Source organism: Dendrobates tinctorius, unplaced genomic scaffold (genome assembly GCF_039654945.1).
Source record: "Dendrobates tinctorius isolate UK_male_01 unplaced genomic scaffold, ASM3965494v1 ptg000028l, whole genome shotgun sequence".
Lineage (NCBI taxonomy): Eukaryota > Metazoa > Chordata > Amphibia > Anura > Dendrobatidae > Dendrobates > Dendrobates tinctorius.
This window is the reverse complement of record NW_027361696.1, coordinates 49,734,726-49,754,779: the sequence shown is the minus strand read 5'-3', so window position 1 is coordinate 49,754,779 and position 20,054 is coordinate 49,734,726. Positions and strand designations below refer to the sequence as shown.

At 47.0% G+C, this 20,054-nt stretch overlaps 1 protein-coding gene across 2 annotated transcripts in view; it reads left to right on the top strand.

Moving 5' to 3' along the window:
* Positions 1–20,054, top strand: part of LOC141085366 (phospholipase A2 inhibitor NAI-like) — a 50,474-nt gene that overhangs the window by 13,606 nt on the left and 16,814 nt on the right. For both annotated transcript variants that reach the window (XM_073570657.1, XM_073570658.1), the window contains exons 2-3: positions 4,120–4,236; positions 19,478–19,627. In XM_073570657.1, coding sequence (XP_073426758.1) covers positions 4,120–4,236; positions 19,478–19,627 — 267 coding nt within the window. The remainder of the gene's footprint in view (positions 1–4,119; positions 4,237–19,477; positions 19,628–20,054) is intronic.

Here is a 20,054-nt window from a genome sequence, read left to right as displayed (position 1 = left end):
CTAATTTTTATATTGTCCCTCTGGTTATTCCTCCTGAAAATGTATGTGTGTTCCCATTTCCCTTGTTAAGGAGGCGTGTCTCTATGCAGTCATCACTGATTGGACACTATCAGAGTAGTCAGGGACACGCCCCTTAATAATAATAAAACACAGATGTCAATTTATTCATAAACTTCCAGGAGGAATAATAGAGGAATGGCACAAAATAGAGTTTGGAGAAAAGGATTAAAGAGAAGAAGCCCTGTCACCCCTATGACAGCACTTCCTAAACATTTAATATAAAAATCATTTATGATTTGCTCAAAAGTATCAGCAGCAAAAAAAAAGCGGAATTATTTTAGTGATTTCTCACCGGCACTGACTTATTTCACAGTGATTAATGTCAGGGGGTTACAAGATTTTACTCCAAAATACCAAAATAGTCGCCAGGATGAAAGGAGCACCTGCGAAATAGGTCAGCAAGCGGTGGGGATGACGCACGGAGCAGAGGAGCATGTGTACAGGAATAACAAATCACTTTATGGATGGGACATCTGGTGCCGAGACGGTAAATACCGGGTGTCAGTCGCGGCACAGTGTGCAAAGATTCAAGGACACAAAGATAGTTATCATAGGGACACATGTGATATTACATAGAGGTGACCTATGGTTTATTATAATGCTTCATGTACAGAGTAGTTGACATAGGGACATATCTAATATTACATAGAGGTGAGTTATGGTTTATGATAATGCTCTATTTGCAGAGTAGTTATCATAGGGACACATGTATTATTACATAGCTGTGACCTATGCTTTATTGTAATGCTACGTGTACAAAGTAGTTATCATAGGGACACATCTAATGTTACATAGAGGTGACCTATGGTTTTTTATAATGCTCCGTGTGCAGAGTAGTTATCATAGGGACACATCTAGTATTACATAGAGGTGACCTATAATGTATTGTAATGCATCATGTACAGAGTAGTTATCATAGGGACACATCTGATATTACATAGATGTGACCTATGGTTTATTATAATGCTTCATGTACAGAGTAGTTATCATAGGGACACATCTGATATTACATTGAGGTGATTTATGATAATGCTCTATTTGCAGAGTAATTATCATAGGGACACATGTAATATTACATAGCTGTGACCTATGGTTTATTGTAATGCTCCGTGTACAGAGTAGTTATCATAGGGACACATCTAGTATTGTATAGAGGTGACCTATGGTTTATTATAATGCTCCATGTACAGAGTAGTTATCATAGGGACACATCTAGTATTGTAAAGAGGTGACCTATGGTTTATTATAATGCTCCGTGTACAGAGTAGTTATCATAGGGACACATCTAATGTTACATAGAGGTGACCTATGGTGTATTGTAATGCTTCCTGTTCAGAGTAGCTATCATAGGGACACATATAGTATTGTATAGAGGTGACCTATGGTTTATTGTAATGCTCCGTGTACAGAGTAGTTATCATAGGGACACATCTAATGTTACATAGGGGTGACCTATGGTTTATTATAATGCTCCGTGTACAAAGTAGTTATCATAGGGACACATCTAATGTTACATAGAGGTGACCTATGGTGTATTGTAATGCTTCCTGTTCAGAGTAGTTATCATAGGGACACATGTAATATTACATAGACAGTGATGATGATGTGTGCAAACTGTAAAGCGCTGCGGAATATGTTAGCGCTATATAAAAATAAAGATTATTCATTATTTATTATAGCTGTGACCTATGGTTTATTATAATGCTCCGTGTAGAGTAGTTATCATAGGGACACATCTAATGTTACATAGAGGTGACCTATAGTGTATTGTAATGCTTCCTGTTCAGAGTAGCTATCATAGGGACATATCTAGTATTGTATAGTGTGGTCTGACAAGTGATTTGTACAGAGGGAGAATTATGTTTTCATCTCGTGTCCCCAGACCTCTTCTAATGCATCCCATGACCCTAGAAGAGGTCTGGGGACACGAGATGAAAACATAATTCTCCCTCTGTACAAATCACTCGTCAGACCACACTTGTAGTATTGTGTGCAATTTTGGACGCCGGTGCTCAAGAAAGACATTACTGAACTTGAAAGGGTTCAAAGGCGGGCTACTAAAATGATAAATGGAGTTGGTTCACTACAATACCCAGAGAGGTTATCAAAATTAGGTCTATTTACTCTAGAAAAGAGAAGACTTAGGGGAGACTTAATATATATATACAAGTATATCAGAGGGCAATACAGAGATCTCTCCAATGAACTGTTTGTACCAAGGACTGTGACAAGAACAAGGGGGCATTCTCTTCATTTGGAGGAAAGACAATTTCTGCACCAGCATAGAAGAGGGTTCTTCACGGTAAGAGCAGTGAGGCTCTGGAATTCTCTTCCTGAGGAAGTGGTGATGGCCAACTCACTGAATGAATTTAAGAAAGGAATGGATGCTTTTCTTGTGAGTAACAGTGTAGAAGGTTACAAATAACAGAATATTATAGGTAGATGGTTGACCCAGCTTAGGGGAAGGAATTTTTTTCCCTATGGAGAAAATTGGCTGCTACTCTGTGGGTTTTTTTCCTTCCCCAGGATCAACAATGCAGAACAGCTGCACTAAAAATAGGCTGAACTAGATGGACATAAGATCCTCCTTCAGCCTTCAAATCTATGTTACTATGACCTATGGTTTATTATAATGCTCCATGTACAGAGTAGTTATCATAGGGACACATCTAGTATTGTATAGAGGTGACCTATGATTTATTATAATGCTCCAGGTACAGAGTAGTTATCATAGGGACTTATCTAATATTACATAGAGGTGACCTATGGTTTATTATACTGTAATGGACCATGTACAGAGTACCGTATTTTTCGGACCATAAGACGCACTATTTTCCCCCAAAATTTTTTGGGAAAGTGGGGGGTGCGTCTTATAGTCGCAATATACTAACCTCCGATCATGGCTGGAGGCTGGTGCGGGTGCCGCGGGGCTCTGTAGTGCGGTGGTGGCAGCGGGCTGTGCTCCGGTGCAGGGGTACCGGCTCTCTGTGCTCCGGTGCAGGGGCGGCGGCTCCGCCGGCATTTCCTCCAAGCCCGGAGGCCCCCGCACATCCCTTGCTGGCCGCCGCCATGTTGCGGTGGCCTCCGGGAACATGGACGCCGGGAAGATGGCCGCCGGTCCGGGGACGGCGCACGCGCAGGTTCAGATCCCGTCCCGAGATCTCGGGAGACGAGATCTCATTGCCGAGATTTGAATCTCCCCAGCCACCCCAGCCCCAGCATAGCTGCCCCAGCCCCAGCACAGCCCAGCTGCCCCAGCACAGCCCAGCTGCCCCAGCACAGCACAGCTGCCCCAGCCCCAGCACAGCACAGCTGCCCCAGCCCCAGCACAGCTGCCCCAGCCTGAGCACAGCTGCCCCAGCACAGCTGCCACAGCCCAGCTACCCCAGCACAGCCCAGCTGCCCCAGCACAGCCCAACTGCCCCAGAACAGCCCAGCCCAGCTGCCCCAGTACAGCCCAGCTGCTCCAGCACAACCAACCTGCCCCAGCACAGAGCTGCCACTGCACAAGCCTGGACCACTGAATGACCCCTGTGACCACTCCTCCACCTGTGCCGGATTCCTTCCCAGGTAAGCTGAATTCGGTCTGTAAGACGGACCCCCATTTGACACATTATTATTTTTTTCCCTATTTTCCTTCTGAAAATTGGGGTGCATCTTATGGTCCGGTGCGTCTTATACTCCGAAAAATACGGTAGTTATCATAGGGACATATCTAATATTACATAAAGGTGATCTATGGTTTATTATAATGCTCCATCATGTACAGGTTAGTTATCATACGGACACATGTAATATTACATAGAGGTGACCTATGGTTTATTATAATGCTTCTTGTACACAGTATTTGTCATAAGGACAATTCTAGTATTACATAGAGGTGACCAATGGTTTATTATAATGCTCCCTGTACAGAGTAGTTGTCGTAGGGACACATCTATAGAGGTGACCTATGGGTACTAGAATGTCCCCAGTGTTTCCCTATATAATGCTATTCTGTATGACTTTCTGTATATTCTGTGATTTATGGAGAATAAAACCAATTTTTATTTTTCTCAGCCTTTTCCTTGAACTGCTACCACTGCACCTCCACTGGGAGCGACTGTAGCACCAACGAGAAGCCATGTGAGAAAACCTTTGACATCTGCCTTTCCACCATCACCGAGACCATCACACGTAAGTCCTTTCGTTTCTTCTTTACACATATCCCCCTGAAGGACCTGGCCCATCTACAGGTGCTTCTCACAAAATTAGAATATCATCAAAAAGTTAATTTATTTCAGTTCTTCAATACAAAAAGTGAAACTCATATATTATATAGAGACATTACACAGTATCTATTTCAAGTGTTTATTTCTGTTATTGTTGATGATTATGGCTTACAGCCAATGAAAACTCAAAAGTCATTATCTCAGTAAATTAGAATAATTAACAAAAAAAACCTGCAAAGGCTTCCTAAGAATTTAAAAGGGTCCCTTAGTCTGTTTAAGTAGCTCCACAATCATGGGGAAGACTGCTGACTTGACAGATGTGCAGAAGGCAGTGATTGACACACTCTACAAGGAGGGTAAGTCACAAAAGGTCATTGCTAAAGAAGCTGGCTGTTCACAGAGTGCTGTATCCAAGCATATTAATGGAAAGTTGAGTGGAAGGAAAAAGTTTGGTAGAAAAAGGTGCACAAGCAACCGGGATAACCGCAGCCTTGAAAGGATTGTTAAGAAAAGGCCATTCAAAAATTTTGGAGAGATTCACAAGGAGTGGACTGCTGCTGGTGTCATTGCTTCAAGGGCCACAACACACAGACATATCCAGGACATGGGCTACAAGTGTCACATTCCTAGTGTCAAGCCACTCATGACTAACAGACAACACCAGAAGCATCTTACCTGGGCCAAGGAGAAAAAGAACTGGACTGTTACTTAGTGGTCCAAGGTGTTTTCAGACTAAAGTAAATTTTGCATTTCATTTGGAAATCAAGGTCCCAGAGTCTGGAGGGAGAGTGGAGAGGCACACAATCCAAGCTGCTTGTGGTCTAGTGTGAAGTTTCCACAGTCAGTGATGGTTTGGGGAGCCATGTCATCTGCTGGTGTAGGTCCACTGTGTTTTATCAAGCTTCTGTGGCACCCCAGGAGTCCGGTTGCCACAATGGCATTGCCTCCCTCACAAGGGTTGATGTCAGGCCTGAAGCAAGGAGGGATCCCTTGGCCAGGTATACACAGCATGCAACACAGTTCCTGCTCCGGGCCAGCAGGGGGAGCTCTGAACCCAACTTCAGGGGAGCTGCTCTCTCTGGTCAGGAGGAGGAAGTTAGAGTTTCAGTCAGTCAGTGCTGGGGAACTGAGCAAGTGAGGAGCTTGTCCCCAAACTGGATTCTGAGTCAGAGAGGAAGAGAAAAGTATAGGGAAGCTTGGAAAGAGGAGCTGTGACCACACTCATCCCAGAGCTCAGCGCGAGAACTGGACACCGGAGTCCGTGGCTGCAGAGCACTACGGTCTTAGTAGCTAAATCTGGAGGGCAGAAGATTGCAGGTCTTCTGGCCCCATCACACACTTGAAGGCACAGCAGCAGGTAAGACTGGTTTCAGACTTGCGTTGAGGAGGGCTGCGGATGGCTGCCTACTTCCTCCTTTCTTCCTCCATGAAGTTCCGCCCACGCTCTGCCTACTGCCGCTTGCATCCAGCGTTTCCCTGCGTACCTATCTTTAACATTAGCTACGAAAGGACATGCGTTCTATTTGTGTTTCCGTGCGGTCGCTGCACACGTCAAATCGTCAAATTGCCGCATGCGGACGCATCCGCATACAAAGCATGTCCCTGCGTACCTAATGTTAAAGATAGGTATGCAGGGAAATGCTGGATGCATACGGCAGTAGGCAGATTTTCACGGAGGAACTAGGCTGCCATCCGTAGCCCTCCTGAACGCTAGTCTGAAACTAGCCTTAGAACCTGTAGATGCCACGAGGAGAGATACCAGTGAAAGGCTCAAGCTTGTTGCCATGCGGGTAACATTTTCTGACAGTGAGAGGAACAGAGGACTGAGCAGAGCTTTAGGCAGCAAGGACCTCAAATAGAGCAGCACAGTAAGGAGGCCTCCAACCCACCTGGCTGAGTGGATCCTGAGTTGCTTCGGGCTGCCCATTGTCATCTGTAGCCAGTAGAGTTGAGCGACTTTTGGTTTTTTAGGGTCGAGTTTCGTTTCATGAAACCCGACTTTTCCAAAAGTCGGGTCGAGCAAAATCGGCCGACTATAGGGAAAAGTCGGGGTTCCGACCGAAACGCGAAACCCAATGTAAGTCAATGGGGAATTAAAGTCGGCAGTGAGAGGAGGACAGGAAACACACCTACAGTGCCCATTTGAATGCCAAAAGCATCAATTCTTATTACTTAAGCTTGTCAACCTTAATTTACTTCATAATACTAGTTACGCACTGAAAAATGGGGGTTATTTGGCTACAGTTGTGGGGGGTAGGGCTGGCTCCAGGTTTTCGTGGGCCCAAGGCCAAAGAGCGCCCCTTTAACACATACCACAACTCATGATGCTCCGATACGGCAGAGAAATAGCAGTATAGTACAATGAAAAATACTTCACTTCTTACATCTCATGACTGATATCCATTTTAAATTCTCCAATACCTCCAAAAACGGACAGTATATAACTCCATACAGTATTATGGCCAGCGCTTAGTGCGCTATACAGAGTAATGAGGCCCATATATTTCTCCATATGGAATCATTGATCCCATATAATGTTTCAAACCGTATATGATGAGCTCCACATAATGCTATAGTATATGTTGGTCCCAATGGATGAAGCTCCACTGTCTTATGGGCCCAAATAATGCTCCATATATAATGGGCGCCATTTCTACTGCTCTAGTGTATAATGGGCCCTGTAAATGCTGCTCCAGTGTCTGATGTCCACCTTTGGAATGCTCCAGTGTATGGTGGGCCCCATATATCATTCACCAGAGTATAGTGCTCCCCAAAAATTGCTGTCCCAACATTGAAAACAATTACATAAGTCTCCTTGCTAGGGAATCCCTGCACTACTCTGAACTCCTTGTCGTCCCCATCTTCCATCTCACTGCACTTGGCTGTTTAGGCCCTCCCACCGGCAGAGACACTTTTGCATACTATGCGGTGCCCTGTGCCAGTGCCATCGCCCATGAGTATGCCCCCCCCCACCTGCTCAAGGAACCTGCACTTTCATCTGCACCTTCCTCTTTGTCACCGTGTAAGGTGGTATAGTATGTGGGAAGGGGAACCTGAGTTTCCTCTGGGTCAGATTCTGGCAGTGTAGAGTGCGAGGGGAATGTAGTGGTCTGGGTCAATGTACCAGCAGCATCATCCAGCAGTGGCTGGGCCTCAGTGCACTTGTGGCATCCCCAAGAGTACGGTCGCCACTGTGGAATTACCTTCCTCCTAGAGAGTGTGTTGTCAAGCTTGGGAGCAATGAAGGATCTCTCTACCAGTGAAACCAACACACAACACATTTCCCACTCCAGGCTAGCAGGGAGACCTCTGAACCTGACTGCTGAGGAGCTGCTCTCTGTGGTCGGGAGGAGGTAAGTTAGGGCACTCTGTGCAGGGAAGGGGAAGTGTGTGGATGTGAGAAGGGGAGCTGGAGGATGAGCAGAGTTAAGGCTCAATCCTAGCTGGAGCGCATGGTCCGGATTCTGGTCTCCGAGTTTGTAGGGACACTGACGTTCCTGCAGCAGAAACCGGGGGAAGTAGCAGCTATAAATGCTCTGTACCCAACTAAGGCTCGGAGGCCCCAGCATCGACGTGTGGGAGCCAGAAGGAAAAGGCTACAGCTGTCTGCCATGCAAGTAAAGTCTGAGGAACATCTGTTAGACAGGAGGCGCTTCAGTGAACCACGGTCCTGTGAGTGCTTCCCCCACAAGCGCTAGAAAGGAGACGTTTAGGAAGGTACATGTTGGCGGAGTGTTGGAAGGGAGCTTTCCATTTTGGTCCCGGAGGTTGGCTGAGGTCCTGACCCGGAGGACACAGCACGGAGGCAGGCATCTGTGTAACCTGCAGACTGTGAGTAAAGCTTTGGAACTGCACGCTCTGGTGTCCTACAGTTATTCCAGCACCGCCACATCTGGGTACCAGCACCTACACTGCCTGTGCCTTTCCCCCATCACTACATCTACACTTCTCTGGGACTCCAGCTCCACCTGTGGGGAGCTTCATCATCTTTGCTGCACAACACCATCAGTCCCAGAGGATCTGCATGCAGCGTCGGCCTAACATCTATGTTGCCGAACACCACAGGTGGCGTCAAACTATCTCTATAAACTCTTTACCATTATGCCACGCCATTTACATGGGTGCCCAGGGCCACCGTCCGGGTCACCGCTGCTGTGACACATCCCACTGACACCGGCCCGGTACCGAGTACCCCACAGCCCTGGGAGGGCGACCCATATGCCGACTGCTGATCGGGCGGCGTTATTCCCACGAACCTCCAAACAGCGTCCATGAAGGCAAAGTTTTTGGTTTCCGGGGGCAGTATGATTGCAAAGGTGAACCTTAAAGGAATGTCCAAAAGGGCACTACCAGGAGTGGAGCCTGTGGCTTAATTGGACTCCACCCGGGAAACCACAACCATGCCACCTAAAGAAAAGATGCACACTTTGAAAGCTTTGTCGATTCTGTGTGTGTGTGGTGTGGTATGTGTGTTTGTAGTTGTGCTAGCGATTTCTCAGCTTTATTCCGTTAACAACCGAGACTCCGGCATGCCTCCGCAGTACGTGTCAAGCTTACTAGAGGGATAAGTGAGGCTCTGGCACGTGAGATTGAGCAATAACAGGTCTAGCATTCCCGTACATGTCCAGGGCTGCATGCACGCTACACTGAAAGGACCAGCTTTTGTCGCTTACAGGTGCAGATAACCTGCTGAACTCCGTTAGTGATGGGGATCTGGGATTCAGATTATTCCCCGCGAACAATGATTTCCCAGTAAGTTCAGGTCAACCGCAATTCCGGAGTTAGGCCTAACCGTCATTCCTGAAAAAATTACGTGTCCAAACCACAGGTGCTGTAGCTTGCTTAACAGCTCGGCAGCCGTTCTCAGGCCCAGTATGGATTCAACAACATTGTAGAAAGTTGATAAAGGGTACAGTTTCACTGGATAACACGTATATATGTAGCCTAGTTTACACATTAAAAATATATGTCTATAGATCAGGAGGCAGACTCAGATGTTCTCAGGCCCAGTATGGATTTGACCAGATTGTACAAAGTTGAGAAAGGGTACTTTATCACTGGATAGCAGGTATATATAGCATAGTTTAAACATGTAAAATCTCCGTTTTCTCAGTATAGATTACACAGCAATCTAAAAAGTGGAAAAATGGAAATGCATTTGAGGCGTACACAACTATATACTTTTGGTGTTATTTTTAAATCTTCATATATATTTCTGTCTCAGTAATACAGTCCAGCCTCTCCGCAATAGGAAATGAGATGCATACAATTACTGACATTAAGGCTAGTGATTGCAGAAATCTAGGAATTACTATTCACGGGAAAAACTTCCGTCACAATTCTCATAGGCGATGCTGGCCCTCAATTAATTTGTGTGTTGAGACAGTGAAAACATGTTTTTGTGAATAAAGTCTTGCTGTATCGCACTTCCGTTGATTCCATCACTGTTACTCATCTCAATCAAATTTTTATCACAGGGAGCGATGTAAACATGGTGCTCACTGGCTATCATGATCTGTCACGTAAGTTTGGAGTGCAAAAGACAGAAGCCACAGTCCGTAGGCGATTCTATTTGATTGGCATGAGAGGGCACATTTTAAAATGTGCGCCGGAATGTCACACCTTTTGTGAGTAGGAAAACTGTGAAAGCAGATGATAAACCACCACTGCATGTCATTGTGAGTCGACGTCCATAAGAAATGGAAGCCATTGATCATCTGGAGCTAGAGCCCGGCCAGCAGGACAGGGCATAGCTACATCTTAACCATCATCTTTCAGTTCAATCAATTTGTAGTGGCACTCCTAGTGAAGGATTTGACAGCCCAGACTACACAGTCGGTACTGGCACTAGGCCCCTCATAGTACGGTGGTGTGTCTGACGGCGGGTGTGCACCACCACCGTCAGAGACACTTGATTGCACTATGAGGGACCCTGTGCCAGTGCCTGCGCCCAAGAGTCGGCCTACCCAGCTGTCCAGGGCAACGGCACTCGCACGGTTTCGTGCGCTAGGTGGTGACCCCGGCCATGGGGGGGGGGCAGCCCAGTTAGGGCGGTTTACAAAGTGGCATATGTTGATGTGGGACATTCAGCTGCTGCAAAAGGCGAAATAGGTCAAGTTCGCGGAATAGGAGGAGGACCAAAACAAGCCATTTTTCTGGCAACCTATGTGTCATCAAGGGAAGGTGGGACAAAATCCTTGGAAACCCATGCATGGTTCATTTTAATGAAGGTTAGATCATCCACATTTTGGGTTGACAGATGGGTCCTTTTTTCTGTCAGGATTGATCCAGCTGCACTGAAGACTCTTTCCGATAGCACACTTGCAGCTGGGCAAGCGAGCTCCTGTAAGGCATATTGTGCCAATTCAGGCCAGGTGTCCAGTTTAGCGGCCCAATAGTCAAAGGGGAATGACCTGTGCGGGAGAACATCGATATGGGAGGAAAAGTAGTTTGTAACCATAGTTGACAACTGCTGTCTCCTGTCACTTTCCATCGATGCAGTATGACCAGTTGTGTGAGCGGAACTTGAAAAATCAGTCCACAACATTGTCATGAAACCCCTGTCCCCAACGCCACTTCTGCTGTGTGCACCACGAACACCTCTGCCAAGCTGCCCCCGGCCCGTACGGCTCGTGTGAGAACCATCACCGCTGCTGTGTGCTGGGAATGCCTCAACCGGTTTAACAGAGTTGCTTGTTTATTAGCCAATATTAGGTCAAGGTTCTCGTGTGGCATGATGTTTTGTAATTTGCCTTTATAGCGTGGATCCAGGATGCTGGCCAACCAGTAGTCGTCATCGTTCATCATTTTGGCAATGCGGGGGTCCCTTTTTAGGATCTGCAAGGCATAATCTGACATGTGGGCCAATGTTCTCGGTGTCAATGATGCACTGCGAGTGCTGGTTGGAGGAGCACTTTCTAGCAAATTCACATCCCTCCAATCACGCACAAACCCTGTACCAGACCTTGCCACGCCAACATTTTCACTTGCCCCACGAGATGCATCCTCCTCCCCTAAGTAATCATCCCCATCATCATCCTCCTCCTCCTCTTCTTCCTCAACCTCGTCCAGGAGAGGTCCCTGAGCAGACAATGGCTGAATGTCATCAAGGATTCCCTCCTCCTCTTCCTCCTCGTCAACATTGGCTGCAGACGCCTGCTCCTTAAGGTGCGTCAAAGTTTGCATGAGCAGACGCATAAGTGGGATGTTCATGCTTAGGATGGCATCGTCCGCGCTTAACAGCCGTGTGCATTCCTCAAAACACTGAAGGACTTTACAGAGGTCTTTCAGCTTCGACCACTGCACACCTGTCAACTCCATGTCTGCTCTCAAAGTGCCTGGCCGTGTATCCTCCCACAAATGCATTATGGTCTGCCTCTGTTCGCACAGCCGCTCAACCATGTGCAGGGTGGAGTTCCACCTTGTTGCAATGTCGATAATGAGGCGGTGGTTGGGAAGGTGGAGCAATCGCTGCAGCTTCTGCATACGAATGGAGTGTACAGGCGACCGGCGGATGTGCGCGCACAGTCTTCGCACCTTCTGGAGCAGGGCTGTTAACTCCGGATAATTGTTGAGGAAGCACTGCACCACCAGGTTCAAGGTGTGAGCCATGCAAGGTATGTGGCTGAGTTTTGAAAGGGCTATGGCTGCCACAAAATTACGGCCGTTATCACTAACTACCTTGCCTGCCTCAAGATGTATACTGCCCAGCCATGACTCAGTTTGTCGCTGAAAGTACTCGGCCAGCACCTCCGCGGTGTGTCTGTCGCCCAAACACATCATCTGCAACACAGACTGCTGACGCTTTCCACTAGCTGCTCGATAGGGGGACACCTCGTGTGCAACAGTGGCAGCTGCAGATGGAGTGCTCGTACGACTGCGCTCTGTGGACGAGCTTTCGCTTCTGGAGGAGGAGGAGGGTCGAACGCCTACAGCCAGCTGTTTCCTATACCGTGGGCTAGGCAGCACTGTCCCACCACCGCTGTCCCCTGTGGACCCTGCATCCACCACATTAACCCAGTGCGCAGTGATGGACACGTAACGGCCCTGGCCATGCCGACTGGACCATGCATCTGTTGTGAGGTGCACCTTTCCACTCACTGACTGCTTGAGTGCATGGACAATGCGGTCTTTCACATGATGGTGGAGGGCTGGGATGGCTTTGCGAGAGAAGAAGTGGTGACTGAGTAGGTCATAGCGTGGTACTGCATAGGCCATGAGTTCACGGAAAGCTGCCCTTTCCACCAACCGATAGGGCATCATCTCTAACGAGATTAGTTTGGCAATGTGGGCGTTCAAACCCAGTGTACGCGGATGAGAGACTGAGTACTTTCTTGACCTACTCATAGTCTCTGGGAGGGTGAGCTGGACTTGCGAGCTGCATATGGTGGAACTAGCGGTGGACAGGGCAGACTGAGAGAGGGTTGATGATGGTGATGGAGTTGGTGTTCTTTCTGATGGCCTAGATTCAGTCTTTCGTTGATATAACAGTGGGATTCCCGGACTGCTTTGGCCTTGCAACGACACCTCAACATTTGCTGCTGTGCTAACTGGTGGGCTTACAGTGGGGGAAACAATGTAGCGTTGCTGACTACCTTCTTTGTGATCAGTTGCACATGTGGTACTTGAGGTTTGGTGTTGTGTCCACGCTTGCAAGTGCATGCTGGTTAAATGTCTAAGCATGCAACTGGTATTCAAATTTTTCAGATTTTCCCCTCGGCTAAAGGTCTTTGCGCACTTCTTACAGATAACCTTGGCCTGATCATGAGGATTTTGTTCAAAAAAGTGCCACACTGCACTCTTCCTACTTTGGAAGACATTTTGCGGCCTAGCACGCTGTGCTATTTTGACCGTCTGGACAAGCTGTCCAGCAACTCTTTTGATTTTTGGAACCTGTCTTTGGAGTGCTCCGGGCCTGCCAGATAACAGCTGTTGCTATGTCGATGTCTGCTGTGGATGCTCCTCCTCCTCATCTGAGCTATTGGAAGCAGCATCTTCTTCCCCCAATGGATGCCAATCTGGGTCAAAACTGGGTCATCCATCACCTCCTCTTCAATGTCATGTGCACCTTCCTCTGTGTCACCGTGTATGGAGGTATAGTATGCGGGAAGGGGCACCTGAGTCTCATCAGGGTCAGAATCTGGCTCATTACACTGCGAGGACAATGTAGTGCTCTGACTGAATGTACCAGCAGAATCATCTATCAGTGGCTGTGCATCAGTGCACTCCATGTCAGATTCATCTTGGCCTGGGTAATTCACCATTTCACTTGATAACCCAGGCATGGTATGTGAAAACAGCTCCATGGAGTAATCAGTTGTATGGCCTGCGTCATCCTTCAATCTTGGTTGGGGTGAAGGACACAAGGAAAGGTGTGGTTCATGAACATGAGCCTCCAATGACAACTCAGTGCTTTTATTTTTTACAACTTCAGAAGAGGAGGCGATAGAGCTGGAGGCTGAGTCAGCAATGTAAGCCAAAACTTTTTCCTGAAGCTCTGGCTTTAAAAGTGGTTTGCCAACTCCTAGAAAACTAAGCCTTGTGGAGCCAGACGATGACGCAGGCTTAACACCTCCTGCATTCAGTCCTATTTTGCTTCTGCCACTACAATCAGATCCACCACCAACACCATCATTACCAGCTGGCAACCCCCGCCCAATTCCACGGCCTCTTCCACCAGCCTTCCTCATTTTTGGTTAAAATGTACACAAAATCCCACAAACTGTATAGTAATGTAAAACAAGGTACAAGGTGTATATAGGACAGGGGAGATGTAGAATTTCTGAACACACTTGTGGACACTGTTGGATTGTGTGAGGCCCTGTGAATATCACACCGCTATGTCACAGTCTCAATGTCGCAGGTGTGAAAAATGTCACTATAGGACAGGGGAGATGTAGAATTTCTGAACACACTTGTGGACACTGTTGGATTGTGTGAGGCCCAGTGAATATCACACCGCTATGTCACAGTCTCAATGTCGCAGGTGTGAAAAATGTCACTATAGGTCAGGGGAGATGTAGAATTTCTGAACACACTTGTGGACACTGTTGGATTGTGTGAGGCCCTGTGAATATCACACCGCTATGTCACAGTCTTAATGTCGCAGGTGTGAAAAATGTCACTATAGGACAGGGGAGATGTAGAATTTCTGAACACACTTGTGGACACTGTTGGATTGTGTGAGGCCCTGTGAATATCACACCGCTATGTCACAGTCTCAATGTCGCAGGTGTGAAAAATGTCACTATAGGACAGGGGAGATGAAGAATTTCTGAACACACTTGTGGACACTGTTGGATTGTGTGAGGCCCCGTTAATATCACACCGCAATGTCACAGTCTCAATGTCGCAGGTGTGAAAAATGTCACTATAGGACAGGGGAGATGTAGAATTTCTGAACACACTTGTGGACACTGTTGGATTGTGTGAGGCCCTGTGAATATCACACCGCTATGTCACAGTCTCAATGTCGCAGGTGTGAAAAATGTCACTATAGGACAGGGGAGATGTAGAATTTCTGAACACACTTGTGGACACTGTTGGATTGTGTGAGGCCCCGTTAATATCACACCGCTATGTCACAGTCTCAATGTCGCAGGTGTGAAAAATGTCACTATAGGTCAGGGGAGATGTAGAATTTCTGAACACACTTGTGGACACTGTTGGATTGTGTGAGGTCCAGTAAATTTCACACCGCTATGTCACAGTCTCAATGTCGCAGGTGTGAAAAATGTCACTATAGGACGGGGAGATGTAGAATTTCTGAACACACTTGTGGACACTGTTGGATTGTGTGAGGCCCAGTGAATATCACACCGCTATGTCACAGGCAGATATTGGCTAGTGTATGACAAACTACAAGGTGTATATAGAATTGGGCAGAATAGGAATCTCCCTAGAGTGTAGGTCTGTAAGAACGGAACAAGTCCTCGACTTATCCTTACAGTCACACACAGATAGCTTCACTGTGGCCGTGATAACAGCCGTTACACGGTACTGAGAGAGGAGCGTGCACGTACACCGCTGTCCGGTGTCCGTAAAATTGTCAAGCTCCGTGTTTTTTAAGTATACGGACTGACACACGCTGTCTCTCTATAGTTTTGAATGTGATCAAACAGCAAATCTACTTAACTGTTTGAAAACCAGACAAAACTAGAAGGTGGTGGTCTGTAAGAACGGAACATGTCCTCGACTTATTCTTACAGAGTCACACACAGATAGCTTCACTGTGGCCGTGATAACAGCCGTTACACGGTACTGAGAGAGGAGCGTGCACGTACACCGCTGTCAGGTGTCCGTAAAATTGTCAAGCTCCGTGTTTTTTAAGTATACGGACTGACACACGCTGTCTCTCTATAGTTTTGAATGTGATCAAACAGCAGATCTACTTAACTGTTTGAAAACCAGACAAAACTAGAAGGTGGAGGTCTGTAAGAACGGAACATGTCCTCGACTTATTCTTACAGAGTCACACGCAGATAGCTTCACTGTGGCCGTGATAACAGCCGTTACACGGTACTGTGTGATGAGCGTACACCGCTGTATGGTGTGAAAAAATGCACGCTCAGTACCTCACCAGGACAAAAAAAAAAATTTGGATTGCTTTTAAAAAAGCAGTTTGCAGAGCAGTGGGAAAACAGCAATGCAGCTATCAGGAAGCCTTATAAGGCAGCCTAACAACCAACACAGCTGATCCAGCACAATATAGCCTCCACTTGCACTGCACACACAGCAGAAGCAGTTTTTGGTGTCTTCTTCCCTGCCTAACTCTCTCCCTACAGAATCAGCAGCAGCAGCAGCTCTCCCTATTCTGAGATCAGCATGAGTAACATGAGTAACATGGCGGTCGGCGTGCACGCCCTTTTATACCCCCTGTGACACCCCCCAAAGCAAGCCAATCACTTGCATGCCCTTCCCAAAGATGGTGGTGACCCCTGCCTATGTCATCACGTTGCCCACAGTGTCCGTGGATCCTGATTGGCTGAAAAAAGGTGGAAAACAAACTTTTGAAACGCGACTTTGGCGCTAAAGTCGCCGAGCTCGTGGCCGACCTCACCCTAGGGTCGGGTTTCGTTTCATGAAACCCGACTTTACCAAAAGTCGGCGACTTTTGAAATTTTTTGACCCGTTTCGCTCAACTCTAGTAACCAGTGCTCTGGTCTGCTCCTCTATACATCCAGTAGAGGTGAAGGAAACTACAACCCCGCTGTGTCCTCAGATTTGTTTGCTGTATCATCTGCCCTGCACAACAACCACCATCATCACCAGCCCTTACACCATAATCTGCCCTGGGGAATAGCTCTGCCTGGGGAGAGCTGAACCAACTCTGCTGCATTAACATCTGCCCCAGTGGACTGAATCTGCAGCGTTGGCTAACACCTCACTTGCCGAGTACCACAGGTGGCGTCACAAACTAATCCCCTTTTAAATCATCCTCTATAAACTTTATTCAACATTTTCATTGGACGCCCTGGGTCACAGACCAGGTCAACGCTGTTGTGACACTTGCCCTTTTAAAACGAGTACCCCACGGCCCTGGCGGGTGCTCCACTTCCCTCTGCCGACAAGCTTTTTGGAGATGGAAATGTCATTCTCCAGCAGGACTTGGCACCTGTCCACACTGCCAAAAGTACCAATAACTGGTTTACATACAACAGTATCACTGTGCTTGATTGGCCAGCAAACTCGCCTGACCTTAACCCCATAGAGAATCTATGGGTATTGTCAAGAAGATGAGAGACACCAGACCCAACAATGCAGATGAGATGAAGGCTGCTATCAAAGCAACCTGGGCTTCCACAACACCTCAGCAGTGCCACAGGCTGATCACCTCCATGCCACGCCGCATTGATGCAGTAATTGATGCAAAAGGAGCCCCGACCAAGTATTGAGTGCATTTACTGAACATACATTTCAGTAGACCAACATTTCGGATTTTAAAATCATTTTTCAGCTGGTGTTATAAAGTATTCTAATTTACTGACATAATGACTTTTGGGTTTTCATTGGCTGTAAGCCATAATCATCAACATTAACAGAAATAAACACGTGTAATTGGGTCGCCCTACCAGGGCTGTGGGGTACTCGGTACCGGGCCGGTCTCTCAAAGGGGAATGTCACAGCAGCGGTGACCCGGTCTGTGGCCCTGGGCGCCCATGTAAAAGGGTTTAAGTGATGGAATAAAGTTTATGAGTGAATGATTCGTGACGCCACCTCTGGTGTTCGGCAATGAAGATGTTAAGCCGACGCTGCAGACAGATCCCCTGGGACAGATGGTGTGGTGCAGCTATGATGTTGTGGCCCTCCACAGGTAGGGCAGTAATCCCAGGGCAGTGAGGATAGGTGTTGAGGAAGAGGGTGCAGTGTCTGGCACAGGGATGAAGCAGTGCTGACGGGGTTGCAGGAAGAAGGCAAGGACACAACAGGGTGCAGTTTCTTTACCTTTACTTTGCTTGGCAAATGCAGTCCAGGGTCCAGATTACAGATGGCACAGGAGCTGGCTAGCCTGGAAGCAACTTAGGAATCTCTCTATGCAGATGGGTTGTGTAGTCTCCATCCTAGCGCTTATTTTTAGGTACTTGCAGTACTGTGTTACACTGAAGTTCCACTTGCTTATTCTCTTTAGAACTCCCTCGTATGGCAGACAGCTGTAGCCTTCCTCTTCTGGCTCACACGTCGCTGTTGTGCCTCCGAGTCTTATGTGGGAACAGAGCATTTACAGCTTCCTATTCCTCCGGTTTCTGTTGCAGGACCATCAGTGTCCGTACAGCCTTGGAGACCGGGCTCCAGATCATGCGCTATAGCTGGGTATGAGCCTGAACTCTTTGCTCAATCTCCCAGCTCCTCTTCTCACACCCACACACGTTGCCCTCCTCACACGAACTCCCTAACTTTCCTTCCTGGCCCCCAGAGAGTAGCTCCTCCCCCAGGTTTGGTTCAGAGCTCCCTCTGCTGACCTGGAATGGAAACTGTGTTGTGTGTTGTGGTTAACTGCTAGAGAGATCCTTTATTGCTTCCAAGCATGACATCACACTCCCTAGGAGGAAGGCAATGCCACTGTGGCGACCATACTCCTGGGGGTGCCACGTAATAGATCACTCTGTTTGTAATGACTCTAATATATGAGTTTCACGTTTTGCATTGAAGAACTGAAATAAATTAACTTTTTGATGATATTCTAATTTTGCAAGAAGCACTTGTATGTTTTGCATGGACGTCCATTCATTTAAATGGCCATGTGAAACCCCACATTATCTGCATAGAAACCACTGCAGGAGAAATGAGCAGCCGCGGTGATCGCCCCAGGGGTCTGCGTGCTGGAAATCCAGGGATCATGAGAAAAGGGGTCTCAAAGACCATTGTGTGAATGGAGTGGTAGTGAGCATATTCGACCACTGCTCCATTGGTGGTCGCACGTGCTCACTACTGCTCTGTTCACACAGGTAAAATTGGTCTGCCCTTTTTCCTGATCAAATGGGGTCTCAGTAATCAGACCCCCAGTTATCATCTATTTAGCACATATTAGTTATTTCCATCTTGGAAAATGGTAGAGTAAAGTTAGGAAATGACATTATTTTTAGAATTAGTGGGGTCCGATCTCTTGGACCCTTACTAATCCAGAAAATTAAGGGGCGACGGTGCTTTTAAGTCCCTTCTTAGACTTTCCATGCACACCAGTGCTCAGACAACACAAAGGAAACTTCTTTCAGCCCCCCTTGAATAAAAAAAACCCACGCTCCTGAGTGCCGGCAGCAGTGCCGGGTATTAACATGCGAGACTTGGCCGTGTTTCTCGCATGTGTGATGCCGGCCTAAGCCTTTTTATTTAGTGTTAGTTTTCATGGTCTTTACTAAGGGGGTGTGACTCACAGGATACTTATGTAGAGCAGCTTAAACACACGCCCCAGAGGATCCTGTGAGCCATGTCTATATAAAATTAGCACTAAATAAAAAGGCCTGCATTTCTGGAAACGTATGTTGGATTTAAAAACTAAAAAAAAACTCAAGGTAACAGCAAGAATAAAATAAGAGCAAAAACTGGACACTTTTGCGTTGGCGACAGGTCCTCTTTATCTTCATCAGGCATATCCAGAGTTCCTACACCCCCAAAATAACCGCCGGTTGGAGTAATACTTTGTTAGTTTTTCAGAGATCTGTACATTTTCCTGATGAGATAACATTTACATTTCTTTCCAAAATTACCAGAAGGTAAAGGAACAACAAAATCAATTGTGAGATCCTGCGGGACCAAGGATATGTGCAACGTGACTTACAGCATCTCCCTGAACGCCACGAACCTGTATGCCACAACCAAGTGCTGCGAGAGAGACAAATGCCCAACTAGTAGCCTGGAAGGTGAGTGCCTCCCGCCTATGAGATAGCATGATTGCGCCAGTCAGGAGGGTGATGCACAAGTCTCCTCCCGATCCCAAACATGGCCTGATGAATAGTAGCGTCCTATGGTGCTGGCTTATTAACATGTTCCAATGATGCATTGCCAATAAGACTTAATACACCTTAAGGAGAGGCAGTCCCTTATCCAAAGGTGTGCCTACTACTAATGGAGTAATTGGTAGATTAGTGCAGAGAGCGGATGATTAGTTTTAGCATGCGGGTAAATTATTATACCAGTTTTGATAGTGGGCACTAATGATGGGCAGTCCAGTTGTATATCATTTAGCCTGGCTCACCAAAAAGTGCTGGTTCTTTTGGATCCCAGTTTATATAAAGTGGGGAAAATAATTATTTGATACACTGCCAAAGTTTTCCCACCTACACCTAG